This window comes from Schistocerca nitens, chromosome 1 (genome assembly GCF_023898315.1).
Source record: "Schistocerca nitens isolate TAMUIC-IGC-003100 chromosome 1, iqSchNite1.1, whole genome shotgun sequence".
Taxonomy (NCBI): domain Eukaryota; kingdom Metazoa; phylum Arthropoda; class Insecta; order Orthoptera; family Acrididae; genus Schistocerca; species Schistocerca nitens.
Window position 1 is genome coordinate 473,375,668 of NC_064614.1, and position 16,054 is coordinate 473,391,721.

Sequence of the window (16,054 nt, forward strand, 5' to 3'; positions counted from 1 at the left end):
ATGAAGATAGTATTTTGCATGATGACACTGCCATCCAACAGACACCCAATAGGCAGTTCATTAGTTTGATGAAATAGTTCACACATGAATGATTGGACATCAGTGTCCATTGGACACAGGCCTCCTGCCATCAACCATTCTGTCCGAGGGTTGTGCTCATAAACATGTGCTGGTGGCGTTTCTGCTGTTGCTCTTGCCCCCCCCCCCCCCCCCCCCCCCTCAGCAGTTCATCATAGGATATCCCCTTCCTCTTCTGAACCAGACTCAGTGCAGGTTCCCAGGTCTTACTAAGGAGGTAGTCACTCTTCATAGCTAATAAGGGCTTTCTTACTCAAACCTTGATAGATTATTTAATTACACAGTCCCAGAAGTTAGACTAAATCAAATACTCAGTATGGTCACAATCCATTCTGCGAATAGGCAATGTTCAGTAACTGCCAACTTGTTAGGTTGCTGCAGTTCAATGAGCTGCTGGTGTTCTTGGCCATGATATTTAACAGTATATACCATTTGGAATAAATATGTATCTTTCCATTGAGCCTGAGGTGGAGTGCCTCTGTGCCCTATTATTAACAGTATTGGTGCCCTGACATACTCACTTGCTGAATACTTGAAGGATATGATTTGTCCTTACATCAGAAAACGTCCACTGGATGTTGGCAGCTCATTGCAAGCAGGTACAGGTCTGTGTGGGTCTTCTTCCCATAAACTGAATGGCCTAGTGTACCATCTGCCTTCTTCTTTATTAGTATATCCAAGATAGGGAGTCAACCATTGTCCTCTACTGCCAAGGTGAAAGCAGTGTTTTGATGGATGCTGTTAAAGTTGTCCAAGGACTCATCTGGAGCCTGTCCACCATGCTCCCATACCGCCAAAGTATCATTGAAATAATGGAAGAAGTGCTTGAGTTTCTGGCAATCAGTTTGAAGGACCACCTCCTCCAAGTGTCCCATGTAGAGATTTGCAATCCCTAGAGCCAGTGCGGATCCCATGGCCACTCCACCCATCTGTTCACAAAATTCTCCACTGCACTTGAAGTAGGCTGTCATTAGTACATGTTCAAGAAGTTTGACTATTTACAGCTTGAAATGCTGAGACAGCAGTGCCAAGGAGTCTTATTAAGGTACTATTATGAATAGGAGTAATTTTTGATGTGGGAGGAATGCCAGCTAGGGAAATGCAGGTATTGTTGATGGTTGGGGTGTCTGATACATACAGAGATGTGGATGGAGTCATCAGAGCAGTAGAAGTCAATGTCCTAGGTGGTGGCATATTTGGTTGAGAAGAATCAGGTGAAGTGGATGGGAGAGAAGGTGCTGAAGTTGAGGAAGAATGAGGATAATGCGTCTTGCCCCTGAATACAGATCCTGAAGATATCATCAATGAGCCTGACCATATGACATCCTCTTGTGCCAACCTTTTCATGGGTCACTTAGAAGATAGTCCTGACCATCTATTTTCTGGGCTGTTTCTGGTGCGATTGTGCTTGAACCCTTGATTTGTATGCTTGTACCCTCAGCAAACATAAGACTTGTTGAAACCTCGTCCAAGGCCATTGGCTTGTAATTTATATAATGGAGCAGACTCAGCAGTGTACATTTTGGGACTCCATGTTATACGTTTTCCATTTCTGGGTTTATAATTATTTCTGTGGTGCAATTAATCGATGTAGTGCTCTGATTCTTATTAATAAGTTAAGTGGCCACCTGTGCAAGAGAGATACCTACAGTAGTACTTTACTTCTGTATGGGTTAACATAGTCTTCTTCATGCACTTAGTATTAGCAAAACATTACAAATGTAGAACATGATTGATTTTCATCAAACTTCAGGTGACGCATTTCAAAAGGAAAAATGAAAATGTAACTCTGCTGAATGATATATCTGGTCTGTTCACAAATTTCCAGAACTTCGTCCCCAAATTTTTTGTACACTTAGTTTTTACTTATTTTCCATGGTCTCCATCGAAATACTGCCCTCCACAATTGATACACCATTCCCAATGCCATTTCCTCTCCTGGATCACATGAAGCACTATCTGTGAATTTTCTTATATCTCATCTATTGTTGCAAATGATTTGCCCTTCAATAGGGTTTTCAACTTTGGAAATAAAAAAAATCCTCAGGGGCCAGGTCTGGAGAGTATAAAGGATAAGGCAGCTCTGTGATTTCATTTTTTGTGCAATAGTCACACACCAACAGGGATGAATGTGTGGATGTGCTATCATGATGCAAGAGCTATGAGTTGTCTCACCACATTCCAGGCTGTTTTCTTCTCACATTTTCTTTCAGGCATGACAACATGTCCTGATAATACCACTGATTAATAGTTTGTCCATGTGGTGTGATTTCATGATGAACTAATCCTTCAAAGTCAAAGAAAATTATCAGCATGCCTTTGACATTTGACCTGACGTGATGAGTTTTTTTTTTAATCTTGGAGAACCTTTCCTGACCCATTGTGAAGGTTGAACCTTGGTCTTAACTTCATAACTGTAGAGCCACATCTCATCGCCAGTTATGATTGTCTTAAGGAACATCCCATGCTCATTTGTGTGATCCAAAAGCTCTTCACAGATTGCAAGGTGAAGGTCTTTCTGGTCTTGACTCGTGACCCGTGGGAAAAACTCAGCAGCAGCACAACACATTCCAAGATGCTGTGTCGGGATTTCATGACATGATCCAACTAATAAGTTAAATTCTTCAGCAATCTCTCAGACGGTCAGTCTTTGATTAGCATGCACAATTTTGTTGGTGTTCTTGACATGAGAATCATTGTTAGACGTCAAAGAGTCACCTTTAACTTCTATCTGGCCATTTTTAAGGCCTGTGAACCATTTGTAACACCAGTATGGCTGAAGCACTCATCACTGTTGGCTTCCTGCATCATTTGCTGTGTCTCTGTAAAGGTTTCCTTCAGTTTCATGCAAAATTTAGTGCAGTTGTATTGTTCCCCTAACTCTGCCATCTTGACATTCACAAACTGTGTGACACAATGTTCTGCTCAATACAGCAATGAACAATAACTGAGATTAGATTAGATTAGATTTACTTTCATTCCAATTGATCCGTAGTGAGGAGGTCCTCCAGGATGTGGAACATGTCAGAAAAACAACAATACATCACAAATATTTACAACTAAAACAAATAAGCTAATGTACCATTCCACAGGTCCCAAGTGGAATGATCATCATTTTTTAATGAACACTAAGAGTCATTTTACAAATACTAATGCACTGAATTTAAAATAAAAAAGGTTTTTATTTATTTATAAGGTAATAAACATGTAATACAACTACTGTAATACTTATTTACAAGGAACACATTACTACACTGAAATGGTGCAGAAGTTAGATTATACTTACACACACACACACACACACACACACACACACACACACACACACACACACACACACACACACAAATTTTCAGTGAACACATTACTGCACTGAAATTGTGCAGAAGTTATGTTGTACTTATATACAAATCAGTTGGTTTTACTAAGAAATTCATCAATGGAGTAGACGGAGTTGGCCACCAATAAATCCTTTAGGCTTCTCTTAAACTGAATTTCATTGGTTGTTAAGCTTTTTATGGCTGCTGGCAAGTTATTGAAAATGTGTGTTCCTGAATAATGCACACCTTTTTGTACAAGACTAAGTAACTTTAAATCCTTGTGAAGATTATTCTTATTCCTAGTATTGATTCCATGAATTGAGCTGTTGGTTTGAAAAAGTGATATATTTTTAATGACAAATTTCATTAAGGAATAAATATATTGGGAAGCAGTAGTTAGTATCCCTAGTTCCCTAAACAGGCTTCTGCAGGATGTTCTTGAGTTCACACCACATATAATTCTTACTGCACGTTTTTGTGTCTGGAAAACTTTAGCTTGGCTTGATGAATTACCCCAAAAAATAATCCCATATGACTTAGACATATACTCTTGGGACACCCCTTACAAGTTCTGAACTGCATGTAGTGTGTTTTTTCAAAGTTTGGTGACAAAGAATTGGCTAGGAACCAGTGATTAATGTCCACAAATATTTTATTGGCTGATCTTTCTAAGACTACACTTGATTTGCTATTTATTGCAATGTTTGTATCATCGGCAAACAAAACAAACTTGGCATCTGGTAATGTTACTGATGAAAGGTCATTGATATACACAAGAAAAAGTAAGGGCCCCAAAATGGAACCTTGTGGGACCCCACATGTAATTAGTTCCCAGTTGGATGATGCCTGATAGCTTGATACATGTCTCTTTCCTAGTAACACCCTTTGTTTCCTGCCAGAGATATAAGATTTGAACCATTTTGCAGCATTTCCTGTTACACTATAATATTCTAGTTTACTTAAAAGGATATTGTGATTTACACAGTCAAATGCCTTTGACAGATCACAAAATATACCAGTTGCCTGCAATTTTTTGTCTAATGAATTAAGCACATTTTCACTGTAAGTGTAGATAGCCTTCTCAAGATCAGAACCTTTTAGAAATCCAAACTGTGACTTTGACAGTATGTTATTTGAGATAAGATGGTTATAAAGACGACTGTACATTACTTTTTCGAAAAATTTGGAGAATGCTGGCAACAGTGAAATTGGACGGAAATTTGATGCTATTTCTTTATCTCCCTTCTTAAACAGTGGCTTAACTTCAGCATATTTCAGCCATTCAGGAAATATTCCACTGATAAACGACTGGTTACACAGATAGCTTAATATGTTACTTAGCTCAGAATCACATTCTTTAATTAACTTTGTTGATATTTCATCATACCCACTAGATGTTTTTGATTTTAAAGATTTTATGATGGACATTATTTCTGTTGGGGTAGTGAGGGTCAAATTCATATTATGGAAGTTACTTGAAATGTCTGGTCTAAGGTAATCCATAGCAGCATCTACCAAACCTGACAACCCCATCTTTTTAGTAACAGTTATAAAATGTTTGTTAAAAAGTTCTGCAACACTATACACATCTGTCACCAATGTATCATTTACTCTTAATGCTATTTGTTCCTCTTCATGTCTGGTTCTACCGGTCTCCTCCTTCACTATATCCCATATTGTCTTTATTTTGTTATCTGATATGACTATCTTTTCCTTATAATATATTTGCTTTGACATCCGTATTACAGTCTTTAATATTTTGCAGTATTTCTTATAATGTGCTATAGCATCAACATTGGAAATGTTTCGGATTGACAGATACAGTTTTCTTTTTGTTTTACAAGATACCCCTATTCCTCGAGTAATCCATGGCTTCTTTGTAGACTTTGCTCTAACCTTGGTAAGTTTTGGGGGAAAGCAGTGTTCGAATAAGGTAAGCACTTTATTAGCAAAAATGTTATATTTTTCATTCATGCCATGAGCACTGTAAACATCAGTCCAGTGAATGTCTCTGAGGAGTGTCCTAAAATAATCAATTTTTGGCTTACTGATTACCCTCTTGAGCTCAGATTTAACAGATATACAACAATGAAACTTCCAGCAGATACACATTACGCACAAGTGTGAGCAGGGATACCAAATGAATTTCACTCCAACACACCATTGGTGCAAAATTATGAATGTTCCAGAAGTTTTTGAACAGACCTTTTATTGTGAACTGATGCTTCCTACTCTGCATAAGGGTGACAGAAAGCAACATAAACCACTTTACATTTGAAAAGTAAAGTGTTCAAAAATTTTGAACCTGTGCATACAATGAAGGACATTTTCTGTTGTAATAAACAAAATTTTAGTGAAGGTTACACATTATAACATTATCAATAACCAACAAGCATAAAAGACATTCTGGGCTGTGTTCTGACTAAAAGTAACATTCCAAGTGAGAGAGACTCACCATTAGTTATCAGCACTTGATTTTGCTTCTTCCACTATAGCAGGATTTTTGTCTCATGTCATTATTCATTAAACTCCCAGAAATAATTACACATGCAATATAATATTTAAAATACTGACCTATGATGTCTGGGTCAACAAGAATGAAACTGTCAGATGGTGGCATGTTTTCTAAAGTAATTTTTTCTTCTTTTTTCATCCAGAGCACTTGGTCCAACAATCTTCCTTCTCTCTGGTCACTTCTGAGAAGCACAAGTGGCACGTACCACAGATCTCCTCTCCTCTCAGATGATCCATCTGATTTATTTCGAGTAAATGCATCCTACATAAATATTACTCATTAGAACAACTATACTGAAAACAATTTCCAAAACAAACTATATGAAACAGTTTATTAGCTATCTTAAAAATATTGTTCCAATAAATTTTCAGGTTTTTCTCATGAACTTTGTATAGACCTGCAATGTGTTTACCATTTTTATTCATTACACTATTTTCTTGAAGCTAATATTCAGTGACATTTACTGAAATGTGATAAGGCAGTTACTTCAGAGCTGGTTAGTGGTTTAAGAGGCCCACTCTTATATGTAGAATGCAAAGTAAGTTTCCTCCAGCTTCTTCACACACTAGTTTCTAATTACAACTTTCTGTAGTTTGCTAGTGGATATGAGAGTCTTGTATTAACATCTTGACTGAGCTATTTATCCTTGGTACAGTAGACTGTTGCAGCAGTCATAAACTAACGTGCCCACTGCAGAAATATTGAGATTCAGTTTTTTACTGCTTAATTGTGGTATAAGTATGGTTGGTTTGATGGCAGTGCCACTCTAACCACATTTTGTCACTTTGTTTAAACCCAAAGATAGTATTTTATCTTATAGGGCAACATCAAATGCCTCCAGAATAGGTTCTCAGCTATGTGAGTGGCTCAAAGACTTATTAGGTAATGCTATCCTGGATGTCAAGTTGCCAATAAACATTCTATCAGTTTTCAAAAAAGCAATGATAATTTATTTAACTGAAACATAGGACATTACCAAAAAAGACAGATGAAGATTTCTAGACCTTTGAAGAGGTAGACAGATATTCTGTGCCAGTCTGAACATGCTCTGACAACATAGATAGAGCTGTTAAATATAACATTATCTTCATGTTGAATAAATATAGAGAAAAGAGAAGTTGAAATCATTGAACAGAAAGTTTAATTATTGAATCAAGCAGTTTTTTGCAGACCAAAATATAGAAAAATATACTTTTGGCTTTCTACTGAAGGATAAAACTCAAGTAATCATAACAATGTACAGGTACTCAAGGGAGAAGTTTCAAATTTATAGAACACTGAAGTGTGCAGAATTACTTTTTATTTCTAACTGCACAAATACAGGATAGTAAATCACACAGGATAGCTTGACACTGAGAGTAATTTGAGATAAGTTTTTTTTACCAATGATAACAATCTCTGCTGTTGATTTATGGACTGATTATCCCTCCCTCATCCCCCACTTTCTGTAGTTCAAAGTATCTGGAATGTAAGGAAATTAAAATTTTATCTGAATGCCAGCTCTTGTGCAGACTGCTGGCAATGATGTTGATGCAGCTGCTAGCTGCTGTGATGCTGTGGCTGCTGGTTGATGTAACAGGGTGGTACATGCAGGTGAGGTCTGTACAGGTGTCTCCAGAAGTGGTGAGATGTGTGGTTTTGATGTGGTTCTTGGTAAGTACAGACACTTGCAAAATCTCCATGGTGTAGTCTCCTCATAGCAACACAGAAAGGGGAAGGTACTTGGTAGATGGGCAGGTGAATTGATGAGATTGAGATTAGAGTAAAGAATAACAGCACAATCGATCTAAGCTTTTTGGATGAAAATGGGTTGTTGACCATGGAAGAAGCAGGTGGGCATTGGATCATGGCTAAATGCACCAATTGTGGCAGTTCTGATGGGGATGACAATGGTGCAGGTATGAGACTGTCTGCTGGAATGTGTAATGGTTTCTTATACAGCTCTTAAAGAATAAAAGGATCAAGGGAAAGACTACCATGCATTTCTCACAGTGGAAAATAAGAGCTGTGTTTAGGGTCTGATGCCACCTTTCTACCATCCTATTTCTGATGAAATGGCAGCTTGTTGTGTTATGACACTGGAAGCAGCACAACTTGGACAATTCTTGTAAAAAATATATTTGAACTGCTAGTCCTGATCTGTAGTGATATGAAGGGGAAAACTGAATCATGCTATTCATTATGGTGACAGAGGTCTTTGCTACTGTCTCAGTAGAAATGTCCATAACATGTGTAGTTTCTGTCCATTGAGGGCATATGACCACCACTCTGAAAACATATCTGTAGCCATCCAAAGATGGAAGTAGAACTACGACATCAGTGTAGACATGGGTGAATCTCACTGGCGAGCCATGAAAGTGCCCAATGTAAGTGTGTGCATACTGGTACAGAATACTTGAAAAATCTCATGCATGAGCATGATTTTTAATTGACAGCCACATAAAATGGTCGATCAGTAAACTGATGATCATGTTTGCCCCTGGTGGGACAGATTGTGAGTATTGTCAGAAGCAGCTTTGTGGAGTTTTGGTGAAAAATAGGGCCTTTGGTTTCTGCCATGAGATGTCACACCATAGTGTGATCTTGGTGCCTGACAAGATTTGGGTAAGATGCAATCCTATGGAAGGGTTAGTCAATAAATGGTATAGCTATGGATCTGCAGTCTGAGCAGTGTCAACTTCTTTTTAGTCCATGGTATTTGCGAAACCCCAGGTGCACAAAAAGTAAGTGTCAACAAATTTTTCTGCTTCTATCACGTGTCACTGCTTGATTAACTATGTATGTATGAAGTGCACAGGGGAATGTTTATCACTGGCATTCTGGAAAGTGGAGACTGTTGGTTTGTGGTCATTGTAAACTGTCATAGGCTGAGCTTCAATTTGACGGTGAAAGTATTCAATTCCTTCATAAACTGCAAGCAGTTCTGTGTCACACAATCTCCACTATTGGTGCAATTTAATTCTTGCCGACATTGGCCAGTCTGTTGGTGTATGGCTACACCTATTGTTGTCTATGAGTGGCATTGTGTAACGGCCATTGTCAGCGGGTGGCGGCAATAAAAGTTGACTGTTCCGAGGAAATTTCACAATTGCTGGTAGTCTGACAGCTTCAGAAGGGCTTGTGGAGTTGCTATCTTCTCTGGTAATGGATCAATGCCATCTGTTAAAACTGTATAGCCTAGGAAGGTCATTTCCACTTTGCCAATGTTGTACTTACTTTAATTCAGTGCTCTCCTGTGGTTCTGCAGTTGCTGATGCATTTCCCACATGTATGGTTTGTACAGTGAGGTGTTTGGTGGAAACACTAGACTGTCTTCAAGATATGCAAAGTGAAATGGAAGCCCCTTTAACACTTCCTCCACAAATGTAGACATATTTGTAAGGTATATTTAAGACCAAAAGGCATAAATTAAGAAGCAAATAGGCCAAAAGATGTAATTACTGCTATCTTCAGGATGTCATAAGGTATCACAGGTCTCTGGTTCTATGCTTGCAATGGTCTATGATGCTTATAACTTTTGTGCTGGATAACACAAATAAAATCTTGAATGTTTCATATTGGGAACCTATCTGGGACCACCCTGGCATTTAAAGCATGGTCAGCACACCAGATTATCCCAGCTTGGAGCATTTGTTCAGATATGGTCCTCATTCTGTTAGGCATCTTGGGGAAGTTCTACAGGCATACTACAAAATGCGTTGGCCAGATGTGTTCGACATATGATACACAGGGTTGTGTTCTGTAATGGTACACATAAATTAGTTAAAGATATCACTGCTTGGTCCCCATTGATTTTCAGGGATGAGAACTATCATTTTTCAGTTTTTATATTTTCTTTTCAATAGCTTTCAATTACCTTTCCCTGGAGGACATTTTTAAGCAAGACTAGATTACTAGATTTCACAGCACAGCAATTGTTCTTTGACTGTGAAAAAACTAGATCACACAGTGGACATTCAGGCTTCATCTCGAGCATTTATAATATCTCTGTATTTGTGTGTAACATGTCATAAGATGTGACAATGTTTCCTTTCTTCATACTCATAACTAATGTCTGCCATGGGTTGTATTACCAATTGGTGTTCTCTGTACCAGGCTGTAAGCAGAGTTCCCCCATATACTGATTATTCTGGTGCCATCAGTAGCATTCTGTAGTCATGCTTTTCTCAAACCTACCATTAATATATAATGGGCAAGGAAATTGGCACCCTACATAGGTCTGGCAATGTCCATCACTACAGATGTCCACTTGAAGGGGGTGGTGAGTGTTCCAGCATAACGACAAGCATCAGCACGAAAATCAAGAACAATACACCAGAGAGGGCTGTGAGACAACATCAGCCAATAGTACGCTAACTAGGACGTCACCACAACTGGAGCGGCATTACATAGAGAGATTAAAGTGACGTGCCACCTAGCCACAGCCGCACTAGTAGACTGAGACCAGAAGAGCTGCAGTGATATTAACGATAACAGTGTCTAGTGAACTTGTGTGATTAGCTTGCGTGGAAATTGTATCTGTCAGAGGACAATGATTATTTGCATCTCACCAACTGCTTGCAACCCACCATGTAGAAACAAAAGTTAAGTATTGTCAATTCAATTACAATAATAAACTCCATTAATATGATTTGCTTGTATGTTGTCTAGCTATCCAAGAAATCATCTTCCTAGCCACCCTATAAGACGCAACTGAGTTATCAGAAGAACCCGGTGCCTGGTGGCCACAGACTTTTCTGTTATGTTTTGCTGGCACATTAATTCTCTCCTGTCTTTTCTTTGCAGAGGGGTTTACTTGCTTTAAAAGTCTCTTTTGCTAATCACTTTTTTCAGGTGGTTGATGCAGAAATTTTCTTTGCTTTTGTACTTCTTTTTCTTGCTTGCCTTGTCTGCTTCTTGCATTTGTCTCTTCCAACATGCTCACCCCACCTATCTCACCCCTGCTCAGGTGCCATAGTTACAAGTGTTAGATGCAACACAGCTAGTGCAGATGTTTCAGTTCCATATTTCCATATGCAGAAAATATCTAAATTGCTCAACACGGTGTGCACCTGACAGAACAAGCAGCACCTACAGCAACACCTACTGCTATACCGCCTTTTTGACAGTTTCATGAACAAGAAGAGGAATGGCTTGAGAGGTTGCAACAATTTGAAGCACACTTACTTGCTCACAATTTACCACATACTGTGAAACTTCCATACGTATTATCCACAGTAGGAAGTGCAGTGTTCCGATTAACTCAGAAGATGTTTTCTAATGCCACTCTGAGTGAACTTGCTTATGAACAGGTGGTAGATTCACTAACTAACTATTATGATGAACAAGTAAATGTGGTAGCAGTTAGGTATCAATTCTTTAATTGCAAAAAATGGTCAGAACAAGCTTATTGCAAATGGGTAACAAATTTGCAGGGTATGACAAAGAAATGCAAATTCAAATGTGCTTGCAGTGCTTTATATTTGGATGTTATGCTGTGTGATACGATTGTGTACAGTGTACCTGATGTCAAAGTGAGAGAGTAGATTTTGAAACAGTTTGGTCCATCAGTTCAGCAGGTAGAGCAAATTCTGGATCAGTACGATTCAGGTGCCCTGTCATCCGATTAATATGAGTGAGCAGCCACCTATTTGTTGGGTTGAGTCCCTTGTTTGTGACTGGCCCATTCAGCATCTGCTTGCACTCGCCACACCAAGTAAACAATGTTACATGCTTCGTAAACATTTCACTAAACAGGTGGGTAAACAGGTGAACAGAATTAAGTCTTGACCTTGGTTTTATTCACAGCACAAACGCCAGACTGCCCCTCCCGACAAGCTCAGTGTTATGCTTATGGCAGGAAAGGACATGTATAATCCATATGTTTTCAATGGAAAAAACATAAGAATTTGGCACACTCACAAAAATCTAGTCATGAGGCCCTTGTCATTAATGCAGTTTAGTCAAATTCTGCAATAAGCATTCACAAAACTAGCAGGCGAGTAGTTTCTTCAGTGATATGCAAGTCAAACCAACTTTTTGTTCATTTACTTCTCTGTGGGAAACATGTGAAATTTCAGTTGGACACAGGTGCCTCTGACACATTCCTAAATCGTCACACATATGAACTGTTAGGCTCCCCACTCCTGTCTAAAACTAGCACACAACTGGGGCTTATAATGGGCAAGACATTCCCATTCTTGGAAAATGTACATTGCCTACCATGCATCACTCACATATGTGAACAATGACTTTTGCCGTGCTACAATCATGGAAGTGTGAGAACATATTTGGTCTTGATTCTTTTGATTTGTTTGGCTTTAACATTCAGGACAATGTGTTGTCAGAATCTGCATTCCATGCAAAAGATAGTGTTGCTAGACTGCTAAAAGAATTCCCAGAACTCTTTTATGAAGATTGAGGCAAGTCTAACAATTTTGTTGCACATTTTACTCTGAAAGACAATGTTCAGCCTAAATTTTTCCAGGCCAGAACTGTTCCCATTGCATTATGGGACAAAGCTGTGACTGAACTTAAAAAGTTGCAAGATAGTGTAGTTATTGCACCCATATCAGCCAGTTAATGAGCAAGTCCACTGGTTTTGCTCCCAAAACTTCAGGTTACATTCACCTCAGTGTTGACTTTAAGTCTATGGTCAACTCACAAACTGTGATTGATACTTACCCCTTGCCATGTCCAGAGTATCTCATGGACAAATTAGGTGCTGGATGCTACTTTTCAAAAATTGATTTGCGCAACATGTATTTTCAAATACCACTCAATGAAGAATCTCAAAAAGTGTGTACAGTAAATACTCATTTGTGCTAGTTTAAATATTTGCATTTGCCTTTTGGCAGTGATTCTGCACCTGCCATTTTCCAACGGACTGCACAAGTACGAAAGTGTTCAAACTATTTGGACGATATTGTTGTAGCAGGTTGTACACCTGAAGAACATATTGCAGATTTATGTGCTTTGTTTCATCTGTTATCTGATGCAGGATTAAAGTGTAGACTGGAAAAGTGTGATTTTTTTAAACCTGTTGCAGTATCTTGGTCTTGTCATAAACAGTCAAGGTTTACATCCTCTGCAGTTGTTTTTGTTAGCCGTACGAGAATTGCCAACTCCTTGAAAAGTCGCAGGATTGCAGTCAATCTTAGGGAAAATGAACTTAGTAAGAGATCACAAGCCTTTGCAGTTCTTGATTTGTGCAACGAAACCAGTTCCTGTACGAACTGGCCAAAAATTGCAAAGATGGACTTTGTTGCTATCTTGATATCAGCACAAGATTGTGTATCATCTGTCAGCTCAACATGGTAATACGGATGCACTTTCTCGTCTTCCGATTGGCTCTGATACAGATGTTGACACCTCTGCTGCATCTTATTGTGACATCGATGCTCTGGATTCTGAATTGCTTCAATCTTTCCTGCTGAACTATACAAAAATTGCACAGGTCAAGGAAGTGGATTCAGATTTGAACATTTTGCTAACATACATTTGCACAGCTTGGTCTCGGTCCTTGCATAGCATAAAGAACTATGTAGTGTGCCAATACTTTGTACATCAGCATAGCCTCACTATACAGAAAGGAGTGATTCTTTTCAAAATGGCAATGGACAGTCACATGTGTTGATCCCTAAAGCTTTGTGAAAAGAAGTGTTGCAGTTACTTCACCAAGGACACTGGGGGTTGTTTGCACTAAACAGTTAGTGCATCTACACTGTACTTGGTAGGGTACAAACACCCAAATAGAACAGATGATGTCATAGTGTCATGCATGTGCAGAAAATCAGTCTGCTCTACCACAAAAATTCTTTGCTTGGCCTAAGCTGAGATCACCATGGCAACGTGAGCACATAGGCTTTGCAGGATGTTTTTTGGAACATCCGTTGGTTGATTGTGGTTGACTCGTATAGCAAGTTTCCTTTTTCTGTGCCAATGAATTCAATAACATCACGTACCACAATTCAGGTGTTGTCCTCAATTTTTTGCCTTGAAGGCTTACCTGAATTAATAGTGTCAGACAATGGACCTCTGTTCATATCAAATGAATTTGAAACATTCTGTGACTGCAATGGCATACACCATCTTACTAGTTCACTGTTTCATCCACAGTCAAATGGCATAGCGGAACGTTTTGTCAGAACCTTCAAGCAGCAGATGGCCAAACTTAGCTCCACACACACCAGAGATCAAGTATTGCATCTGTTTTCCACCATCTATCGTTTGCACCCATGAAATGGACCATCACCGGTGTAATTGCTTGACGGCCGCTGCCATTGGACACTGCTCCACCTTCTCCACCCTCCTCAGGGTCCAACACTGAAAGAAGGCTGCAAGAATTGCTTTGCACCACAAAATACTGTCTTTTATTGGGTTTTTAGTGGCAGCAGACTGTGGGCGTGGGGCAACATGTCCATCGACTTGGTGCTTGCATGTATCTTATTTCAGGTCCAGATGGCTTGCAGTGCCAACATCAAAATCAACTTCACCTCTGTTATGTGCACTATGATCTTTTAGTGTCCCTTCCCCCCAGATTTTTGGATCCAGAAGATGGCATGGCCCCAGCAGCCTCCAGAGGGTGTCATCATGACACCGCGGGATGAACCCATGGAGATAGAACCTACACCTCCTCCGCCTCTTCTCGTCCTACTGATGGGGCTGGACCCACCCATACTGCAGCAGTCACCACCTTCATCTGGTTCATGCCATCAGAAGATGGACGCGTACCCTTCTGGTCATTTTCTGGGAGACGTTTCTCCCAAAGTGAAGGCCGGACAGCGGGGTATGACCGGAAGCTTGATGTACCCTGCAGCCACAGCTTCTGGTCCAGCACTGTGCCCACACTCCTGCCTTCCCCACCATTGTTGCTTTGAGGGTGGGGGTGGAGTGGGGTGGGGTGGGGGGGGGGGTGGAGGAATGTTCAGCACAGGCACAAAAATCAAGAACGATACAGCAGAGAGAGCTGTGAGAGGAAGTCAGCCAATAGCATGCTGACTGGGTCATCAAAGTGAATGGAGTGGCATCTACACAAAGAGAATAAAATCGATGCTGCCTTGCCACAGCTGCACTAGTATACCTGGACTAGAAGAGAGCACTAGAAAAGCCGCAGTGGTATTAATGATAGAAGTGCCTCATGAACTTGTGTGATTAGCTTGCATGTCGCCAATTGCTTGCGATCCATCATGTAGAAATGAAAGTTAAATATTGTCAATTCGATTACTGTAATAAACTTCATTAATATGAATTGCTTGTATGTTGTCTGGCTATCCAAGAAAACAGATTCCTATGCACCCTATAAGAAATGAGTGGGCAGGATTCCACAATGAGGCTTACATTGACAATAAGTTCTTTGTGGCCAGAGGTGTCGGTTGATGAGTTTTTTACTGCTTTCAGGTGTAAACATTCATCTGACTTATTCTCAGGTGTACTGGGCTGTGTGTGTGCTGACATCTCAACCAGGATCAACCAGGAAGTACACACTCATACACCTGTCTGATATGTGCAACCATTGTAATGCAACACGATGTATTTGTGGCAATAGTATTTGTGAAACCTGTGCAGACATTTTACTTCTGCTGTGGGCATACTAAAGGTTTTGGTGCAGTTTGTTTACTGCTCTGTGATGATGTTCCATCTGTTGTTTATCTTGCATCTGCACCTGGTGACACTTTTTGTTCACCTAATCCAAATCACAGTTGTCATTTTGGTAGAGGCATGGTTTTGTGCATTTCAATGCTTGTTGACCAAAATGCCCTTGATGCCAGCAAAGATTAATTAAGTTGCCCCCAGGCTGCCAGTGACCTTGCAATTGTGACACTGTTGTAGGTTGGGACCGAAGCTGTTTACTAGATCCTCTCCATTCCTGCTGTACCAAAACCTGTGTGGCCAGCATCTGAACTATTGTGTGTATACTGCAGAGATCTTCAAAAACACTCTATGGCTTATTGGGGCTGATGACAAAGCAGCCCAGTGCTGTCTCTTTGGACAAGTTTGATGTCTGCTGGGTGTAGTTGGCTGTTGCAATGTCTGGCAGTGACATCAGGTCACCTGTTTCTGGAGACTTCAATGCTGTGTTTACTCTACCTGCCACTCTTAGCAAACTGTTTATTGGTTGAACTTCATGCACTACCAATGTTATGTGCACTTGTGATGGTAG

At 39.8% G+C, this 16,054-nt stretch overlaps 1 protein-coding gene across 1 annotated transcript in view; it reads right to left on the reverse strand.

The window, feature by feature from the left end:
* Window positions 1–16,054, reverse strand: part of LOC126251949 (aminopeptidase N-like) — a 278,934-nt gene that overhangs the window by 116,641 nt on the left and 146,239 nt on the right. Inside the window, exon 13 of the mRNA XM_049952717.1 lies at window positions 5,973–6,174. Within this exon, the coding sequence (XP_049808674.1) occupies window positions 5,973–6,174 (202 nt within the window). The remainder of the gene's footprint in view (window positions 1–5,972; window positions 6,175–16,054) is intronic.